Consider the following 21769-nt stretch of genomic DNA (forward strand, 5'->3'; position numbering starts at 1 on the left):
TGCCAAGTTTGGGTGAATCTCTCCTAGAGCGGAGTCACACTGTGAACAGCGGCTGGTGGACAAATCTGCCTTCCCTCAGGGCCTGTTGCAGCCCTGGACCAGCACGCTGTATCCCAGAAGAGACAAACTCCGAGTTCTCTCTCTCAGAAGCGGTTTCACCCTTACGAAGTTGCCTCTAACCAGGCACACATTTTTTTCTGGTGTTCACCTCCGAAGCTAGATTCTAGATTCCTCTCCTCTTTGCTTGCAAGTCACTTCTTCCTCAATTTCTTGTTCCGTATCAGATCAAATCAATGAAATTCTATCACCCGTCTTACACAGACCAGATGATTAACCCTTTCCTGAACTTAAAAATTGGTACCTGTTGGTCTTCTTAGTTAAAATCTGACCTCTGCCATACTAGCCATAGGGCGAACAGCAGTGCAGCACCAGGGCACTGCGTTTCTGGTCTCCTCCACTGCATTTAGCCGTGACAGCACGGCCTGGCTGCCTTCTGGTTAACAACGCCCCGGGTCTGTGTGACACCCTGCTCTCCTCAGCTTTTTAAACGGCTCCTGTCTCCCGGGCAGGGAGCGGGTCCGGCCTCACGGGCAGCGCTGGGAAGCGGTGCGGGGGCCGCAGCCCGCTGCCTGCCGCCGCTGGAGATCCCGTCTGCCCGCAGGACACGGTCCCTTCGCGGAGGGCTGCGACGCCCCCGCCCCGCGGCCCCCCGGGCCCGGCCACCGCCGCCCGTCCCGAGGTTTGTCCTCGCCGGGGACCCGAACCCGCAGCCCCGGGCGCGGACCCGCTGGGGCTGCCGAGCCCAGCCCCGCCCCCTCGGGCCCGGGCGCGGGGGCGGCCGCGCGCTTATCCCGGGACGGGCCCCACCCGCGGGGTCCTCGCGAGGCCGCCGCCGCGCGCAGGTGAGCGGGGCCGGGGCGGCCGCGACGAGAGGGGCTCGGTGCGCCGGGCCGGGTGCCCGCGGCGCGGGGGAAGCGGGGGGCCGGGCCGGGCCGGGCCGGGCGCCGGGGCTGCGGGCAGCTCCTGGTCTGGGGGGGCCCTTGGGTTTGGGGGTGGGCGTGCTGACAGCCCGCGGAGGTGGGGGGGCGGTGGAAGCCTGGCAGCGTCCGAGGCAGGGGGGTGTGGAGGCGGGCAGCCGCTGCCGGGACCAGCGAGAGCGTCGTTCTCCGTGGGGCTGCCGCGGAAAACTCTGGGAAAGGTAAAGCTGGGGTTTGGCGCGGAGCGGTGGCTGCGGGCCCGCTCCCCAGCGGCGCTGGACAGGGGGGAGGGCAGGGGCCCGCCACAAGGCAGCGGGCGTGACAGAACGCTCTGCAGAAGGGCCTCCGGCCGCTTTGCGCTCATCTTCCCGCCGCGCCCTGCTAAACCCTCTGCCAGGAGCGGACTGGTGGGCAGCAGCACCAAGATGGTCCATCCGCTCTGTAGCCACGGCTGGAAGCCGGCCGCAAGGTGTGGATTCTGACGTCTTGCAACAGCTTTGCTGTTGCGCTTCCCTTCCCGGGGTTTACAGCGTTGGGAAGATCATCCTTCTCCAGAAGCGGTGCCTCAGCAAGAGCTCGGGATCTGAGTGGCTGTGGCAGAGGAGACTTTTGTTGGAAGGGGAGCTCCCCTTGACGGAGGGGGATGTTAGTTCTGCCTCCCTCTGATGTCACCTGTGATTTCACACTGTAGATACAGCTATTACTCCGGAATCTGGTATGCGTTATAGGTGGAGCCCAAACAAACATCTCGTGTGTCGACACAGGTGTTCTTCTCTGGAAGATCACTCAGCGACACTGCAAGTCCATCACTAGATGAGATGTGAAAAATACAGGCGATTTAAAAAATGTTTGTTTGCAAAACACTATGCCTGCTTGGTAACCTTTCGTGGGATGTTCAGTACTGAAGAACGTGGGAGCTGCTCCTGGCTCAGATTTGATAAAAGCAGAGTAGAAGTTTCTCTCTTAAACTTTGAGACTTGGGGCAAACCAGAGCAGTTATGAGTAAACATGTTGCGGTAACACTCTTGCATTGTTTTCCAGTGCATAGTCAAGCAGGTCTTTAGTAATAGCCTGCCAGTAGGCACTCAGGTAGCTATGTAATAATTTCCTATATGGTGTTTGATAGAAAGGATGCTTCAAAACTGTATTTGTGGTCTCAACAAGGGGCTGGTGAGAGATAACCAGCAGAACATGGCAAAAATAGAAGTTCTGTCCCATTGTAGTCCTTTGATGTTGTCCTGACAGCACAAAGAGATGCATTTATGCTGTTGGACTCACATCACATGGCCCAAAATCCAGGGTTACAGTTCAATGATCAGAGTCCCCTTTTTCCTTAGAAACTGCTGGTGGTAGATGTACAATTCAACTGTGGGAACAGGAACTGACACCTGGTTGAGCACCCTACCTACCTGAAAAATCCATGCTGCTGTGATTTTTTTTTTTTTCTCAGTCTTTTAGCTTTTTCTCTAATCATTTATTCTTTCTCCACTCTGGCTTGGATTCAACTGGCATGATGTTGAAATTAGCTTTTATTGCACCCATTCAGCTAGCTGTGTAAAGTGAACTCACTCCATGTGTACCCAACTACTTTCATATGTCCTCAGTCAAATCTGTAGTGTTAATACCTGTTTTGTAGGTTTTATAAAAAATACTTTTGGACATTTAGGTATTTAAATTTCTTTCTGAACTGGGTTTTTTTTTTTAGTGTTTATATTGAACTTAAAATCAGAAATTAGTAAGTTACTACATTCATTTGTACTGTAGTCTGTGAGCAAACAAGGTAAAACGTAGTGGTCTTCCAGCCAGCAAATAATTTTCTGTTACATAAATACTGGGATGGAGGAAGAGGAATTGGTGGGGTGTTACATTGTTTACATTGATCAATGTAACATCCCATTCATATTAGGAGAAGACCCTGAAAATGCTGAATAACATAGGACATAGACTCAGTTCTCATTTGATGGGGATTCCACCACTGATGGATACTTTTTTGTCATGTCAGTTGATGACATCATTCATTTTATATGTTCTCCATTATAAAAGCTCTATTCTTTAATCAAAATGTCAAGTGGCATTGGTAACATACTTTCATAATCCCCACAGTCCAACTTAAGTCTGGGCTGTTCCCAAGAGTGGTTTTCTTGTGCCAGCATTTTCAGTCATCTTGTTAGCAGGGACACCAGGCTGGTGGTGAGAACGTATGGTGAGGGTCTGGTGGAAGGGCGAGTTCCAGGTAGCAGCTCACGTGTGGCTTACAGTGACTCTTTAACAAGACCCTAGTAAAACTGTATGTGCACGACACTTGCACAAGCTACTAAACCTCCAATTTCCTCAAAGAATGGAGGTGCACTTGTTTACAGAATTATAATAGGTGGCATCAGTTACCTTCATCACATACCACTGCTTCAGTAATCTTGCGTCATGAAGTTCAGCAAGGCCAAGTGTAAGGTCCTGCACCTGGGTTGGGGCAATCTGAAACATGGATACAGGCTGGGGGATGAAGGGATTGAGAGCAGCCCTGCCGAGAAGGACTTGGGGATACTGGTGGGTGAAAAGCTGAACATGAGTCACCAATGTGCACTTGCAGCCCAGAAAGCCAGCCATATCCTGGGCTGCACCAAAAGCAGCGTGGCCAGCAGGTCGAGAGAGGGGATTCTGCCCCTCTGCTCTGCACTGGTGAGATCCCACCTGGAGTCCTGTGTCCAGCTCTGGAGCCCTCAGCACCAGAAAGACATGGAACTGTTGGAGTGGGTCCAGAGGAGGGCCACAAAGAAGATCTGAGGGCTGGAGCACCTCTGCTATGAGGAAAGGCTGGGAGAGTTGGGGCTGTTCAGCCTGGAGAAGAGAAGGCTCTAGGGAGACCTTACTGTGGCCTTACAGCATCTTTATCACCAGGTTCCAGTCAGTGATCAATACATCCAAATTAACCCCCATATCATATAGGGGTTACTGTTGGTACATTTCCTATCAGTATGGACATTTTATCTGCAATTGTAAGCCACTTTTGCTACTGGCTGTAGTAGCCTGTGTTCCCAGTCTGAAGGTCCAATAACAACACAACATCCACTCCCTTCCTTCACCCCGTGTTTCAGGCTGAATGAGTTATTCTAAGGACTGCTCAGTATTTCTGATTCAGTAGCCTGAGGCAAGGCTATAACATGGCCTTCTCCCAGGCTCTGTCAGCACAGCATGCTTCGCAGGCATTGAGGATTTGTAGATCTTATCAGACCTCTCATCAGAAACTTTAAACAATTAATAACTTCTTTACTATACAGTAGCACCACACCATCAGCTTTATCCTTCTTAAACGTCTTCAATGCAAAGATTTTAATACCCACGTCATGCAGACTATTCCTTTTATTTCTTTTGTGTTATTCGTAAAATCTCTTTTCAGTGGGAACTTCCAGATATGCCTATATCTTAGTCACGCACCAGTCACCAGGATATAAACAATTCCATATTAATTCTTGTCAGGTTCTTTGCCACATTGGTTTTGTTTGTTTGTGCCATGCTGAGCATCATTGAATACAACGTTTGCTTCCTTTGAGCTCCTAGGTTACTATCCTTCCAGCCTGTTCTCTACCTGTTACGCTGTCTCTATCTCAATCCTTGAGTTTTTGCACTTTTACCCTTCCGATTCTCTCCCCCATCCCTCTGCAGAGGGGAGTGAGTGAGAGGCTATGTGGGGCTCAGCCACCTACTGGGGTTAAACCACGACAGTCCTTTTTGGTGCCCAACGTAGAGTTCAAAGGGTTTAAGATGAGGATAGATTTGATTGGAGTGTGTGCAAGACCAAATTTATAGGTGTTACAGCTGCTCATTGGCAGGGCTTGCCACAGGGCTTGCTTGCCCTACTGCGTGTTAGTCTGGTGCTTGGTTGTGGCTGCTCTTTGATTTGGCTGTCTGCTGTGCTCCGTGTCATCCATAACTCTGAACGGAGCTCTGCTTTAGGCCAGCCCACCCCTATATTCTACCCAAGGCTTCAAGGAAGAAAAACAAAAGTGGAGTGGATGGGTGTAATGGTTCAGTTCAGTTCACAGGGTGGCAGTGAGCAGAGCGGCAGATGCGCTCTGTCCACCTCTGCTCACCACCGTGGGAGGGGAAGGAGGAGAACAAGGGAGAGAGGCTTACAAATTGGATATTAAAACAGCTTTACTAATAACACTAATAATGTTAGTAATCAGAGAAATGAAACGAAACACACAAGGCCGAAACGGATCTCCCCGGGGCTGGGTGCCGCGGGCTCCCGCCAGCAGCTGCCGGGCAGCACCAGGCAGTCCCGGACTGGCCCCAGCAACAGACAGGGACTGGACTCAGGGATGCACGGATCAGGATCAGCATCAGGATCGCAGGCAGGACAAGGAGCAGGGCCCTCTTCAGAAGGCGGCCATGGACGAAGACAGCGAGCCCGTCATCATCCCCCAGCTTTAATCAGAGTGTGACGTGGGTGGCATGGCACACCGCGCTGGTCATATCGGGTCCCCTGTCCTGTCCGCCCCTCCCTGCAAGTGTGGCCCTTTACGACTCCTCGCTTGTGGAACTTAAAAGGTCTATCGGTGACCTTGGATGCTGTAGTGATAATTATAAAGAAGGGCCTTTTTCTGTATTCCTTCCCTACCGTTAGCTCAGTGTAACTATAAACATTAGGTGTTATCAGCTTTGGAGTGGACACTGTCTGTAAAATATGCAGCCAGCTTCAGAAAAATGCAGTTATTTAGAAGAACTTTGCTGTAAGGAAGATTCAGTGAAAGGGAATTGGTTCTGTTTTAACCAAAACCAGGGCAGCAGCGTATAACTGGTTTGCTTATATAGGTATGCAGCTGAAGACATAAAGTCAGAAAAGTCTGGACTTGCTGTACTTTATGATCTTGGCACTGACTGTGGCAATTGTGATTTGTTTCTTGTAGGTACTTGTTCTGGTGTTGGAGCAGAAAAATTTATTCATTAAACAAGTAGTAACCTGGTTGAGACAAATAAAAGCTGTATTCAGTTATGGATTACTGAACCTGATTGCAATGTTTAAATCTCTGGCTAATGCTCAAGAATCATAAAATCAGCCAGCGATGCTGGAGTGCTCTTATGTTCCAGAGAAACCACTACCTGCTGTCAGGCAGGCAGGGTCAGCTGTAGGAGCAGACTAAGCAGGGAGCTGCATGTGGCAAACCTATTGCTAGGGCCATGGAGCCCACTTGGCCTTTGCCAGGGCTGGAAAATCTGAAAGAAGGGTGTGTTGGCATGGTTGTGTGGATGAGGGGTGAAGAGCTGCTTGTCCTGGTGCTGCCAGCAGTACCAGACGCTGTCCCAGGCACCTCCAGGCCTCAGGAAGGAGCCACGGGTGCCCAGGTTTTGCCTACCGGCTCTTGGTCTAGGTCAGCTCCTCATGCCCCTGGTCATTCCCCTCGCTGCCAGCTGCTGCCAAACAGACAGGGACCTGGAGACCCGGCTGGACTCTCTGCAGGGGATTGGGAGAGTCCAGACATCTGGCAGCAGGCTTCTTGGCTAATGCTGCTGAGAACAATTATTGCTTGCTCTCTTTTTAGCTTCTAAAAAGTAAGCCATACTTCTGCAGTGAAATCATCTGATAAATGGCTTTGACAGTGAATGAGCTCTGCGTTGCATGGATGCTGAGGCTTCCCTGGACCCCAGCCCTCGTCCTTTCAGCCCCTATTATCTGGCTACATAAAAAAGCTCCATGAATACATAGGATAATCTCATCAGCCTTTACAGGCAGTAGTGGATGGCAATTGCCAGCAGCTATCTTAACATGACAGAGAGAGACAAAATGTTTGACACTGTGCTATACCGAAATAGGCATCAGGTATGTCTACAGAAAGCTTTTTTCCTAAACTGAGAAACTTCCATGATTAGAGAAATTAGAGCTGGTTTGTTTTGTTTTGTTTTTCTCTTCCATGCAGGGCATGATAGATAGAAAAGAATCCTGCACTTCAGGACGGATACTGATGACCGACCTAAGCTGCCTTGCCTATGTACTGGAAGAATGGACAGTTGTGGAGTACCTGAAGAAATACCTTTTTCATGTGCTCATCATCTCACTGGCAATTAGTGCAATATTAGTTTTTTTTATAGTTCCTTTAACAATTGTCTTTTTCATTTACCTTAGTAATATTTTGCTTTTAATATATCAGAGGAGTGGTGAGGTAAAAGCAGATCCCTTGAGTGATGTTTGGGATAGTGCAAGGAAAGCCATAGCAAGCTTTTGGGATGTATGTGCAAGAATATGGCATGGTGAGTATGACATAACTTGTCTGAAGGTTTGAATGACAATAAATAGTAAATACACATAAGTTTTATTTATTTTTTATTTCTTCCAAATGGATGCAAAGAAATGACATTTACTATACTTTGTATGGCCTCTAGCACAAAAATTTCTGCCGCAAAGATGGATTGCAATAATAAGCAGAATGAAAGGGAGAAATTATTTTTTGTAGGGTGAATTTCTCTTAAATGGATAGGCAGGTGCACTTCTCTGTATATGGTATCAGAGTGAAGTGCAGTGTTAATCTTAATTCTAGTAACGTCACTGCGAGGGAGATGTGTGATTTATTCTTTACCTTAGTAGCCGTTTAAAACCCACTTAATAAATGATCAAAACACAACAACTAGTTGGAAGTGTAATTAGTTTATTTTTAGTTGGCAAAAACAACTTTGTGTTATGACAATTGAAAATAATTTTAAGAGCTGTATGGTCAAAGAAATAATTAGATACCACACTTAAGTTTATACTGCGGTAGAATTTAAAATTAACCTGATTTTTCAGTTTCATTACACTCAACTTCATATACTTTCAACACACCCTGTTCCCTAGGAAAATCCTCAGCTGCACACTAGGCATTTCTTCTTCTCACAGATGTAGTTTAAGGCAATCAGCAAGGCTTAACTTTGCTGCCCTAAGGGTGAAGAATATCAGGTTGTTTTCTATGTTGCTGTCGTTCCTCACAGCTTTTTCCCTTAATCTTTGATCATCCTGCAGTATAAAACTTTCTCCCCTTCTTCCTAGGACTCTGCCTGCTCCATCCCCATCCTTCTCCCTCAGTGGCTCATGACAGGAGCAGGCAGGGATGGAGATGAAGGCTGAGGAAGTGGAATAGAGCTCTTAGTTGGCAGAAGCTTTCCCAAGCCTTTGTATACATTAGTCTCCTACTGTGGCTCCAACAAAAACCTAAATCAAAGGTGGGATTTACAGAAGTCCATGTCTGTGAGGAAATTTCACTTCCACTATGAAGCGAATATATTTAACTGTTGTGGAGAGAACCTCTCTTTGGAATTCTTATGGATTCTGGTCTGGACTTAAACATCTCAACCAGAGAAACTTTTTATTATGTAAAATCCCAAACCTTTAATTGTCTGACATAGAATGGAGATTCATACTTCCATGTTTCAGGAAAGCATCCTGACTGGTTGTTTGCCTCTCATTCTGCTGATGAAGCAGTTTCACACCAGTCTAGTAATTTTTTTTCTTAATTATTGTGCTTTGGACTGGGAAAAGTTCCTAATGGGAAATAATTAATTTAGTCCCCTCGCTGCGCAAAATGTCAGGTTTGGGTCTGATCTAGTGATTAAACTGACCAACAAATTATTCCACCAATGAACTGCAGTGTTTGAGGGACTTTGTCTTTGCTATTGACCAAAAGTTCCATCCAGAACTTAATTAATTTAAAAGCTACTGCAGAGGCTTTCACAACTCTCTGAAAGTCATTTAACCAAGGACAGTAAACAGTTTTCTTTAAATTGCTGGATGATTTACAGTTATAACTGTCAGTGTATTGCTTTCCATCCCAAACAGGTTATGAGCTTCATGGTGTGGAAAACCTACCAGAAGGACCGGGCATTCTTGTATATTACCATGGAGCTATTCCTATAGACTACCTTTACTTTTTGTCTAGGCTGTTTCTCCAGAAGAAAAGACTTTGTCTGTCAGTAGCTGATCATTTTGTCTTTCGTTTACCAGGTAAGAACTTGTTCTTTTGTATTTGAGCATCCTGGATTCACTCAACCTGTTGGTGGTTTTGGTGAAATTTAGATTTATTCCACTTTCAAGAGAGCTTTTAAATTGAAAGACTGCTTTTAGACTTTTAAACTAAAAGCCAGTAGATGCAGAAGGGCAAACAGGGTAGAATATCCTGTCTTCAGTGAAAGGTCAAAAAACCACTGGTAGACCCTCCAAAGCCAACAAAGAGACATTATATGGCCTGTCAGCAATGGGCTGTGAGTGCAGAAGACCCCAGTAAATGGTAGGGTATCAATTACCTCTTGTCCTCTACACTGAGTAGCCCTTGCAGGGGGGTATGACATCAAATCAATCTTTTGATCAAAGCCTGGAGCAGGGCACAAAGCTGGTTTGAAGATCTTGCTGTTGAACAGAGCGCTGTAATACTGACCACTGCAACACATTCAACACGTGGTAGACTGAGGGAGAAATAAATAATTCCATTGTGAGAAGGAGAAGGTACAGGAAAGCAAACCTCATTCATTTTTAGAAAAACAAGTCATAAAGAAGGAGCATTCAGAAGGAATAGCACGGAGATTATTTAAAGGCACCTTTATACCACTTATATTAAAAATTATTATAACACTAAGGAATAAAGGAAGCTATTTAAAGATAGAAGAGCGTTCTTCAGAAAAAGTAAGTTGTGTTCAAACACTGAAAACAAAGAGCATGCACTCAGGCAAGTTTAATGCAAGAACGTATTGAGGCATCTCTAGAAAGATGGTGAGGAAGAATTTGCTAAAGGCATACTTAGTAAATACTGCGTAGTATGAAACATGTCAGAAGCATGAAGTCATCAAGAGACGATTGGCTTTTGAGAGGACCCCTAAGGGAAGATAAAGCTTAGCAGAATGTTGCAAAGGAGACTTTTTTTTAAGGGATAAATGAGAGGGTACTGTTTCAAATTGAAGTGTCTGTAGCACAGATTTTTATTACAAATGTATAGTAAACTATTGTCAAGACCAAGCAACACTCTGTTCTGTGCAATTTCTGAACTTCTGATGTGTACAGACGACATTGCTTGAATTATGTTCATGCTAGAGGAACAGCAGGTGGCAAATATGGTATCAATCTATAAAAAGGCTCCCAAAAAAGGAATCTGGTAAAAAAGACCACAAATAATGGAGATTAGGCCCCCTCATTTGCTGCATTAGTAGAAAATGTGGCTGAAATTTTCTGCTACTAGACTGAGTGAAAATTTTCCCTAACCTCTTGCTCTACCATACTGACCTCCTTTTTGAAGAGAAACGTTACACTTCACAGATTGTTTCTTTAAAGAATGCTCATGACCGTATGCTGAACCTCAGTCTGTTGGATTAATTAATGGGAGAAGTCTTCTTGTGAATGAATAACTGGTTAAAAGGCAGGAAATAAAGGGTATAAATAAATGGCTCATTTTCACAAAGAAGCAGAATTCACTAGGTATATTTATGAAGATCAGTGCTGGCACCTATATTGTTCAAAATAATCATAATCTAGATTAGTAGTGAGGTGATAAAGCTTCATACTAGCCATTTTTTTCAAGACAGTGAAAGCCCACACAGAGAGTACGGTTATCTACCAGTACCGAATCACTGGCTGATTAAATGGCAGATGAAACTCAGTATTAGTTATAATGCAGTGCAGAAGCAAAGAAAAACATATAAACATGTAATTAGGCTTTATTTAGTCATTTTCTAGATGACTTTAGGAATATGTCAGCTTAAGTCTCAGCAATCGCCAAAAGGCAAACAGAATTTTAGGCTTATGATGGAAAAAAGAAGAAACAGGAAATACTGTTATGTACTCAAAATGCATATGGTGCCCACATCTTGAGTACTGCGTAGAATTCTGGTCTCCCTGTCTCAGAAAAGCTGCAAAGTAATAAAGATACAAAACGGGACAGGACGATCAGAGGCCTGGCACGGCTTCCTTTGAAGAGCCAGTACGTAGGCCGGAAATCTTGCATGACTGAGGGATATAAAATTCTGCGTGACCTAGAAAAGGGGAATAAGAAGTGATTCATGTGATACAGCGTAATTCTTAACAGGCAAAATTTTCAAAGCCAGCAAAGGAAGTACCTATCCACTTAATAAGGATATGGCATTCATGGCTGCAGGATAAAACAAGAATACATGAGAGTTCACAAAGGGATTAAACAAAGTCCAGCATCTGTTTTTGAGAGAAAGAACTATCAAACACGATGCCTTGAATAAGATGAAATACAGTTCAATTACAAGATGTGGCACTGTTTGCCACTGTCTTCCAAAATTTCTGTTGCAGACCTTTGTCAAAGTTGCAGTGCTAGGCACCGGTTCTGGCAGACCATAGTTGTTGTGTACGTTTATTAATAGAAACAATTTCTTTTCAAACTGTGCTGTTGGGACAGTGAATTTGAAGACTGGGGACACTCATTTGCTGAAGCTCTCTGTGGGAGGTCAAAACTGGTAGATTTAAAATGAGAGGATAATATGAGAAAGCATAGAGTGCTTCTATGGTTCTCACTTTGTCTTTTGGAGAAAGCCCAGTTATGGAAACAAAGGAAGGCGATTCATTGCACTGTTCACGCAGTGCTGAAACTGCCCTGCTAACTTCTGCCATTCATGCATCTTAAGAGTCATACAGCAGTCCAATTTGATCCATGTAGTTTGCAATTTAACCACAAAATATTCAATTTAACAACTCAAAACCCCAACATTTAAAATGTTAAACATCACATTTTAAAAGAACACTAAAAATAGTTGCTTGTCAGGCATTTATTTTTGTAGTAATCTTTATTGTACTGAAAATTTCTATTTTTTTACCTAAAATATTTAAAAAGGAGGAAGGAGGAATAGCTTTATATTTTCAGATTTCTAGCTATGATGCACAAGTTTAGGTTGCGTGGCTGGTGTTTTGATAATTATAGAAAATAGCATGTGGAGGCATTAGTTTACTTAGATGCTCCTGATAAGCTGGTGCTTCTTTGTAACATTTGGGCAAAAACACTGTCTCGTATTTGTCATTTTGCCAATATTTACTCTGTATGGGTTTTTACTTCCTTTGCACAAATTTGCCTTAGTCTAAATATGTAGCTATTAGATTTTAACTTAGCTGTAATCTTGTTCCTACATGCAAGCAGTATTTGTGATATATTGTTATAATAATATGTATTTGCTACTTATTTATTGCAGGCCTTAAATTATTATTGGAAGTGACAGGTATTATGCCAGGTACAAGGGAAGAGTGTCTCATTGCACTGAAGAATGGACACTTGGTGTCCATCTCACCAGGTGGAGTTAGAGAAGCACTATTCAGTGACGAAAGTTATCAACTCTTGTGGGGAAATCGAAAAGGGTTTGCTCAGGTCGCTCTAGATGCAAAAGTGGTGAGTGTTATATGTTACCAATCGCAGTTTATGCTTATTGCATACATACTTCATTATACAATGCAGCTTAGGAGTGTTTGTTGGAAAATCTTCCAGACAGAAGAAAAGGTTTGGGAGTAAAGATTTCTTTGCCTTTCCCACCACTTCCCTCAAGCACATTAATCCAGTAGGGAGCAAGGATTTCATGGAACTGTAAGGCTTTTTCTTGACTGTTGCAAGGCACCCATCTCTACGATTCCATGTCTACAGTTCTATCATGCAGGCATCCAATTTCTTGACTGTATTTCAGGAATCTTCATCGTGGTCCTTCTCCATATTGCCGTAAGGTTTCATTCTTTTTTTCTCATCCTACTGGACTTATGTCTTTATATTACTTCTACATATCCGGTCATTTTCTTATGGCTCTTTATTGTATTATCTTTCTTTCTTCTCATATATTCTGGGAGCGTCCAGGATTTTGTTCTTACGCTTACTTTTCTTGATGTTTGTGAAACATTGCATCAGCTAACACAAGGTGTGTCTACGTCAGTGTCTGAGTTTGAATCGTGTGCACTTTTGAAGTACTTTCTCCAACTCCCTCACCATGCTTTCATTCACATCATGGAACATGTTAGAATACCTGAGCTGCATTCCTTTTGGCTGAAAGTAGACCAGAAGTGGGACCTAATACTCTCCAGTTGCAAATGGACATTTGGTCAATGGTACCAGACAAGAATTAGTTCTACTGAGAACAGAGCACTGGAATGTGTTCAGTGTCGAAGACATATCCTCAGCATCCTCTAGAGATGTTCTTCTATTGGTTTGTACTCCACTAATGTACACATGGCCACAGTTTCAGTTACATTTTCCATATGGATGATGATCAACAAATACAAACTTCTACCACTGGCTCTGACCTGTTCCATTTAATTCCACATGTGAGACTGTTTCTTTGATATAGTCTCTGGGAAATAATTTTGAGATGGCCTGCAGCCGAGAGAGCTGCAACCCTGTCTTGTTCCTACCTGCCACTTATCATCATCACCACTAGAGATGAGTTTTCAGTCTTAATTTAGACTTGGCACACGTAGCGCTCTTTGTGTCTGACAATACTGGTACACATCCAGGCTTCATCTGTTCTGCCATGAGCTTTCTGCTGCTTTCTCATGAATTGCACAGCTGTCATTTTTCTTTGCATTCTTGTGAATATCTTATCAGTTGCTGTGCTCTTCTTTGCCTGCCACATAAACGTAATCCTTTTCTGTCTATATAGGAGAACCTCTACAAGGAGCTGAGTTCTTCCTAGGAAACTTGAATTTCTTACCACCCCTTTCAGGTTTTTTGTGCAGTTGTATCTCTTTCTCACCCCATCAATCTGTTCTTTTGCAAACTTTGCTTTGGTCTCTCATGCTAAAGCTCCTACTACAAAGTACCTAGGGTTGCAAAATGCATGATTTGGGTTAATATTTCTTCATAATTTTATTGTCTGTGAAATCCTGTGGGGAGATAACTGAACACTAGAATAAATTTAGGGGCATTTACCCAATGGATAAACTAATTTTAGGCTGGGAGTCCTATTTCCACCTCTTTGTTTGTTTTGCTATGTGGCCTTTTAAAAGTTGTGTTTTATGCGATTCTGTTCCTTCTCTTGTGCTTTTACTCAAAAGCGTGGGCTGGTAAATGTTAGTGACAATACTTCATATATGGCCTGTACACCACCACTACTAGGAAAATAACAGTGTGAATAGGATAAACCCAGTCAAATTCATATGGGCATTTTGAATTCCTTTATAGTCTTTCCTCTTGTGTATTAATTTAATAATATACTTGAGCAGTCATAAAGAGGTGTCACTTCAACAACTCGAGTTATTTCTAATCATTTTGCTTTCATATTTGCCTTTCAAGCTACTTCAAACATTTGAACAATCTTTTGCCAGATGTTTTCACTTCAGCTGAAACCTTATAGTGTAATTCTACAATGTAATAAAAGATTTTTTAAATAAAAATTGAATTAAAAAATCTGAGTGCCCCTAATACAGAGTGCCACCCTAATCAAAACTTATCACAAAAATCCTTGCTGGTAATCCTCTTAATCCTCCCAGTCTTCATAATTTAGAAACACACTGAAATAGCTGAACAGTAGTACCTAAAATTGCTAGCGCCTTCTATTGACAGGGTTTGTGGATTTTTTTTATTTAATGAGTTGGGTATTCATGGAGGATAAGTTTCTTGCAGTGTGAAAGGTTCTTGTGGTCATTTTTATAACGTTTGGTAAAACAGACACTACACAGGATTATCTGTTACCTGGAGGGCAGAGAGAATATTTTCTCCTCTGACATCTACTGGCCTGAGCTCACCTTTACAGTGCTCCTGGCTCTTGTGTCACTTATTGTTACACTCATTCAGGCTTGTGGGTTTTTTATGATCAGGAAGTCTGAATGGGTCCCAGTGCAGTGGGCATCACTGTAATTAGCTTGCAGGCTCCACTGAATTTTGAGCGTCTTTGATATTTTTCTGGAAATCTGTCATCAGACACAATATAAATAAAAGACTTAAAAAAAGAAATGCTGTGCATTTATCAGTATAGGGGGCAATATTAACTATATATACCTTTTCTTATCTAAAGTTAGGCCCATAGTAGTAACTGGATTCCATCTTTGACAAATTTAGAGTTTGATTGTTTCTGTTTGTTCTTGCTGCATCATTTTCAGTACTGGCCAAACCAGTCTTGTAGGTTGACTGAAGATTGGAGATAGACTCATCTAAACTATCAGAACTTGCTCTATAATGTAGCAATTCATGTATATGTTTTGCTAATACTTATTTGGATCCTGGGTGAAGGCAAGAGAGGACTGTAAGTGCCTTTTTTTGAATTTATGCTACTTGCAGTGTAGCCATGAACCAAAGAACCACACACTCTTTACAGTATTCAAAATGACTACATGGTGCTTCGTAACCTGCCACAGAGGACTTGAATGGGGATTTCAAGACAAAAACAACTTTACATATGAATAGACATTCCCATTCTTCTTACAGTTTTATGAAAGTTCAACAGTTCTGCCACTGAAAAAGCTGAAGAAAATTAAGCAAGGAATGTAGTTTCCACCTACAGGTTTCCACTTCATCTTATGTAACTACTCTGCTTACTTGGGGTCAGAGAAGAAGAGCATTATTATTTAATGTTATGACTCAATGAACTTCTGGAACATATATTTGTCTCAGTTTAATTTATGTATGAGTTTCAGAAATACCCTCTGCCTGTGGCTGGAGTTTGACAGGCTAATGGGGTGGAGTCATCGTTTCTGAAGATCCCTGCATTATATATGTGCCAATAAAATTATTCAAGTCTAGTTAGGTAAAAGATAAACGGGGACTATGGTTTGTAAAATTCTTATGTATGAGCAAGAGGTTTGAACTAGATGATCTCCAGGGGTCCCTTCCAACCTCAACTGTCCTGTGATTCTGTGATTTTCAAGCTGGCCGGGTGTGATCCATCTCAGTCCCAGCACAGCAAATCTAAATCCGTGGGTTACTGCAGATCTGATCGTGCTGCTTTACAGACGCAAGCTTTTGTATGTACCTGTGTTTATCAGCCTAGGGACTGGACATTGCTTCCCACTCTGTACTTCACCGGCTGATCATTGTGTGCGAGTAACTTCTGTAGCTGCCACATTTCTTTATAGCCTAAGATAAGCTTCTCTTGCACTATTCCTAAAATTTAAAGGTTTTTTTTTCCTGTATGATATGTAGGTTTCAAACATTTTAAATGTTAGACATACAGTATTTGATCAGTAGCTGAAGCTGTGTGGTATTTTTAGTGCCCAGTAGTTATATGCTTTTAAAAGATATTACTTTTTATTTTTTTTAAGGGCTTATTTCTAATAATTTCCCACAATTTCTCGTTCTGAATGGTTTACTCTTACAAATTTATGTATGTTTGATATTTTTGTTATCTGTCAGGGGTTTTTTTCCTTTAAATGGTTTCCATTGCTTTGAGTTGTTAGGCTCTAGTTAGGTCTTCTTCTTACTTGCTTTTTTTCTCGTCCTGTGGTTTCTGTTCTGTGGTAGTGATTACTAACAGCAGAGAGGTGTTCTTTCATCACCTTCTGGAAAAGTAATTCCAACAACATGCTTAAAGTAAAGTTTCAAAAAAATGAAAAGGGACAATGAGGGGGAAAAGTCATTGAATGTATAGATAAAATCACTGTTAGTTTGTCAACAAACAATGAAATCTTACCTCAGGCTATAAGACATGACTGTTTTAAGTTCAGGTATCTCAAGTGTCTTTCTTTTTAGTCACAATAATGGAGTGAACTTGTTCTGTAACTGCCTAAGGATCTGCCCCCAAGAAGTGCAGGTCAATGAGGATGTACAATTGCCTTATTTATCCAAGGGATCTGCATTAGTTTTTTCCAGTGGGGTATTATCCAAACATTACTGCTTCAGTGAGACCTTACTTTGAGGAGAAGATAAGGGAAGCCAAACATGAATGTCTGCTTGCTTTCTGCAAGACTTCACGAACTGAATACTTTCCTATTCACCACACAGGATGTAAGCTTTAGACAGAGAAACTGCAAAACTTCACTTTATGTTTCAGTCAGTGATACTGCAATAAATATATAACACCCAAGTTAGTTTTTTTAGTATCTCACTCAACTTTTATAATGTACATTCAAAATGAAAGGTATAAACCTCTAATACAATGTAATTTTCCTTACAGATGGAACATTGCTGTTTGTGGGAGCTGAGAAACAGAATTTGATTTCTGTTCTGGAATTTATTTTTTATAACAAGATTCCTTGTTTGCTACCTGACTGATAATTATCCTCTGTAGTCAAGTGATTTTCTTAGCTGCATCAACAGGCACTAAAACATAAATTCAAACTTGGTATAACATTTCCACCTTTTTGTATTTTGTGATTCCTTAGCCCATCATTCCAATGTATACTCAAAATGTCCGGGAAGGATACAGGATGTTTAAAGAAAGAAGTAAGAACTTTAAAATGTATTTTAAGTATCTGGAATTTTTTCCTCCACTTTCCTCTCAGATTTCTCTCCCTTTTCTCTTAGATTTTTCTTTTCAGACTTCTGCTTACTTTGGATTCTCCAACACACTTGCTGTGGGTCAGAAATATCTCAGATACGGAAATAGCTTGTGTCTAACTGGTTTGTGCTGTGTGATTTCGTTCTTTAATGCAGTCTTATTTCAGTGACCTATTAAGTCTATTGAGCTTTGCTTTGCTGGACAGTTAACCTAAATACTGTCATTTCTTCTTGACTGTCAGATAAAGCATGCATTTTTAAGAAGTCTTCTGTACTAGTCAAGCTTAATTTCAAGTTTAGATTTTGTTTTCTGTGACTATAATCTCACTTTTTCCTCCCTTAAACTATTTCAGGATTTTTTAGACAGTTGTATGAAAGTACTCGATTGCCATTTACTCCTCCATATGGAGGACTTCCAGTTAAATTTCGCACGTACATTGGGGAGCCAATCCCTTATGATCCGAATATAACTACAGAGGAATTAGTTGAAAAGGTAAGTTAGCTCTCCTTGGAATATTGAACTACACACTTTGCCCTCTATTATGTATGCACTTGAAACTGGTTTTGTATGCTTTAATAGAGACAAATACACTTTTACTAGCTTGTTAAAGCAATGGGCAGTTGAGCTCCAGGATTATTTAATGTATGGATCCCTACAAGTACATATTGGCATAGTAATAGTTGACTGGGGTGTCCTCATCCTTTCAGAATGTGTGAGCTCTGTCTTCTTGAGATGCTATCTTTGTTTCTCCCATGCCTTTGATAACTTTGATAACTGAAATGATGTAAACTATGTTTTAAGTTCAATTTTCAGTAACTAGGAAAATAAATTTCATATATAACAAACACCTTTGAGAATCTTCTCTAAATAACATAGCGCTCTAGAAACAAAGTTCTACAAGAGCTTCAGTCTTATTGTCAAAAGGAAAACATTAAAAAAATAATTTGCCTCCAAAATATAAAAATATTTTCAGCATCTACAGCTTGGTGAGATCAGTGGTGCCCCGGAGCACAAAAATATTTATAGATCCAGAGTTTAGGCATTTTTCAAACTACTAATCTATACAGAAAATGCACTTTTAAAAATTTTTCATAGAAGATAAAAGGAGGGCTTTATGCCAAAAAAAATCTGCTATGGCCTAGGAATACACAGATAAATACATTTGTTAGGAATCACTGATGTAAAAAACACCTTGCTGCCCCCCAAAAGATGCGAGAAGGCTAGCTTTTTTTTTTTTAAAGGATCTACTGCAAATTGTTCTGGGCTTCACGGCAGTGAAACCAGAAAGATTTGGTCCATTACAAGTGAACTGCACCAGCAAGCTGCAGAGTTTGGTCTTTGCAGGTTTAGGTGGCTGAAAGCAGTATTAGTGCTAACATTGCCCTTATGGTTATCCATATTATTGGATTTTGGGAGAACAATATTTTGTGCAAAACTGAAATTGAAATTTCCCATTACATTGGTTTGCTTTACTAAGTCAAGCCTTTGACCACTCGCTTCAGTGCGAGGCTGGTTAGGTCTTCTGTTGCTCATATTAGTTAAAAAAAACACCAAACAACAAAAAAACCCCCAAAACCCAAAAAAACTTAAATGGCGTTTGAGATGAGTAGTGGCCTGGCTGACCTCTGTCTGATCCTGCCCTAGAAAGGAGTCGGGACAGGAATCTGTCAGGAAAGGTTTGGCCATGCTTTTCTTATATTCCCTGTGATATTCTACCATCACTCTGGGGGAGACCACTGGAGTATGTAGCTACCCTTATTTCAAGTTTAAATACATGAGGAAAAACTAAGACAGATTATTTCTTATCCCTAGTAGAAATACAGAATATTTTGTGCATTCTTTTCACAAACTTGCATTTGAATCTCATGTAGAGGAAAAATGAACAGAATTTAGATACAAATTCTCTTTTTATGTGCATGCTGTATATGATTCAATTACAGAAGAATTCATGTTGGGAAGGACAGGCAGAGGTCCCCAGTCCCCGCAAGGTCAGCTATGAGATCAGACGAGGTTAGTCAGGCTTTATCCACTGCTTTTGATGAAAACCTTCAGGGATGGAGAGCACAAGTTTAATGTCTGCACGTGTTGAAGGCTACTTGGACTTAGTAATGACCAGGTTTGATGAATCACAATAATTTGAGCCTATCCAAACTGCAAAAATGTTTTTATTCCTTTCCAAGGAAACTGTTGTTAGGACAACTAGCTAATAAAAAAGACAACTTTTTTCTTAAAGTAGATCTTATATGTGAATTTCCCAATACCTCTTGAACCTCTGAGAAGATGTCTGTGATTATACTGTTCTTCCTTGCATAAGCAGGTCTGTAAAGGCAACTTTTTCTTCTCTTTTCAGACAAAGACTGCTGTCCAGACTCTCATAAGCAAGCACCAAACAATCCCAGGCAGCATGTGGAAGGCTTTATTGGAGCGGTTTGACAAATGTCGTAAAAGTGATTAGAATGTTTACATTTATTTCATTGTTTTTACAGCATACAGTAAAAAACCAATGTCCTACGGCAATGATGACTAATAACTGGTGTTCAACCAGTTTAATTTACAAGTTTCTACAGATTTGACAGAAGAAAACAATTAACCTCTTGAAGGTTAATTGTGTTTTTGAGGATAATCTGAAGTCAGAAAGACTGAAGAAGAATACTTTTGTATAATAGCAGTGCAACAGCTAAATTCCCCAAAAGGAAATCATGAAGCTAGGATTTGCCTGGTTCCTAAAACAACTGTGTACAGACATCTGAGAGCCTCAGAAGTTTTGGCTAGATCTGTGGTTTTATGTTTTGAGTGGTTCACGGTCCAGCCTTGTAGCAGAACCTCAGAGTTGGTGTTGTCCCACCAGAGTCCACTGCTTGGTGGGCACCGTCCCTGTCAGACCCCACGCAAGGCGGTGTCAGAAGAGAAACTGTCTCACTTTAGCTAATGATCTACTGCTTAGGCCATTTTTCTAGAGAGACTATACAAAGAGAAATAATCCCATGAAACTAGATATTAGACTCCTACAAACACATCAGCTTAGTGGTTTGGTACCCTGGAAAGTAGGAATGCTACATCCAAGACTTTGCCCCAACAGAAAAAGTCTCTCAAAGAGAGGAAAAAAGCTTTAGTTAAGTGTAGCACTATGCAAATACACATAGGAAGTAGTTTCAAGCCTGAGCTGGTACATTCATGTGCTATTGCACCATATAATACTGGTTTAGTGGCGGAGGCTGCCTGAGAATCCCCGTGTCATCATGTGTGCTGTGCTGTGCTCACCCAGGTCTCCCGTGGAGCTGGGAGAGGGCTCGGGGGGAACTTACGTAGCTAATGCAGCCCTGAGGTTTATCGTTGCTGGTGGTCTGCCCAAAAATGCGGTTCTGCAACGCTGCCATCCCCATACGGATTGAAGCGAAACACCTGTTTGGAACGGTGGAGGTAGGCAGCGTTGTCTTCCCAATGCAGCTTGGAGCATACTGAAACTTGCTGCAAAGCAGGATGTGTTTTTATGAGGTGTGGGATGTTGTTACTGGTGGGAGTGGGAGAACTTTGTGTGATCTATCCAATATGCCATTAAATGCAACCAACTCTGTTAACTTCAAACACGAAGAAAGGTGATTTTTGTGCCTTGTTTTTCCTTCTTGTACTTTTAATACTTATATAATCTTTCCCCTCAACATCCTAAAACTTTGTGGCATCTAAGGAAATATATACAACATTTACCCATTTTCACTAGAAAACTAAATCTGCTCTTTGGATTAAAATAAATCCCTCATCCCTCCTCTTGCCATGCTGCTTCTCCACAAATATTTCTTGCACATCTGAAGAAGGGAGCAGGACAGACAGATGAATTATTTCCCTGGAGCAAAAAGACAAGAATCCTGTCCTGAAAAAAAAAAAAATCTCAAATCTGTCCTAATGTAGTCTATTGAACTTAGCATTATACAAGTATCCATAAAAGGTCAGTCTGACCCAGCTATTTAGCTAGAATATGTAGGCTAGGATTAACAGAAGGCCAAGATGTTGACAAGAGCGGCTGATAGGGAGTGTCTAATCAGGAACTACTGTCCTTGGGATGAAGTATATCTTGGAAGAAGATGTAAGCTAAATAAGATGTTTTTGAACAGTTAGGAACTAACAGCAGAATAATGATAAAGAGTGCCCTTAAATGAACTATCCCCTCATTATAATACTAAAAATCACATCCCCTGAGTTGGAGACCCCAGGCCAAGCAGAGACCCTTATTTACTGAATGCGTGCAGTAAAAAGGGAGGATGCTGTGACTTTAAGTGGAGACGAGACATGTAAAGGCCAACGGGGAAAGAGGGTGATTAAGGGTAACTGTAAAAGTACTGATAACCATTGCTCAAAATGTGTAAATGTTTACAGCATGTTAGCCAAAGCGTGCTAGCCTTGTGGAGTTACCACCTAGC

The 21769-nt window shown here is 41.9% G+C and overlaps 1 protein-coding gene across 1 annotated transcript; it reads left to right on the top strand.

The window, feature by feature from the left end:
- The first annotated feature begins 833 nt into the window (after positions 1–833).
- LOC104332295 (DGAT1/2-independent enzyme synthesizing storage lipids) lies at positions 834–20901 on the top strand. Its single transcript, XM_075415268.1, has 7 exons — positions 834–902; positions 6893–7223; positions 8782–8946; positions 12138–12331; positions 17239–17299; positions 17707–17846; positions 19705–20901. Exons 2-7 carry the CDS (start codon positions 6896–6898, stop codon positions 19807–19809), a joined length of 993 nt encoding a protein of 330 aa, XP_075271383.1. The 5' UTR covers positions 834–902; positions 6893–6895; the 3' UTR covers positions 19810–20901.
- Positions 20902–21769: the final 868 nt, after the last annotated feature.

This window comes from Opisthocomus hoazin, chromosome 3, assembly GCF_030867145.1.
Source record: "Opisthocomus hoazin isolate bOpiHoa1 chromosome 3, bOpiHoa1.hap1, whole genome shotgun sequence".
NCBI classification, from domain to species: domain Eukaryota; kingdom Metazoa; phylum Chordata; class Aves; order Opisthocomiformes; family Opisthocomidae; genus Opisthocomus; species Opisthocomus hoazin.

Bases quoted from the DNA above. Each gene is read 5' to 3' on its own strand.
- LOC104332295 (XM_075415268.1), top strand. From the start codon at position 6,896: ATGATAGATAGAAAAGAATCCTGCACTTCAGGACGGATACTGATGACC. The intron at 8,947-12,137 runs GTAAGAACTTGT...TATTTATTGCAG, and splicing joins TTTTGTCTTTCGTTTACCAG to GCCTTAAATTATTATTGGAA. The intron at 17,300-17,706 runs GTAAGAACTTTA...AAACTATTTCAG, and splicing joins CAGGATGTTTAAAGAAAGAA to GATTTTTTAGACAGTTGTAT.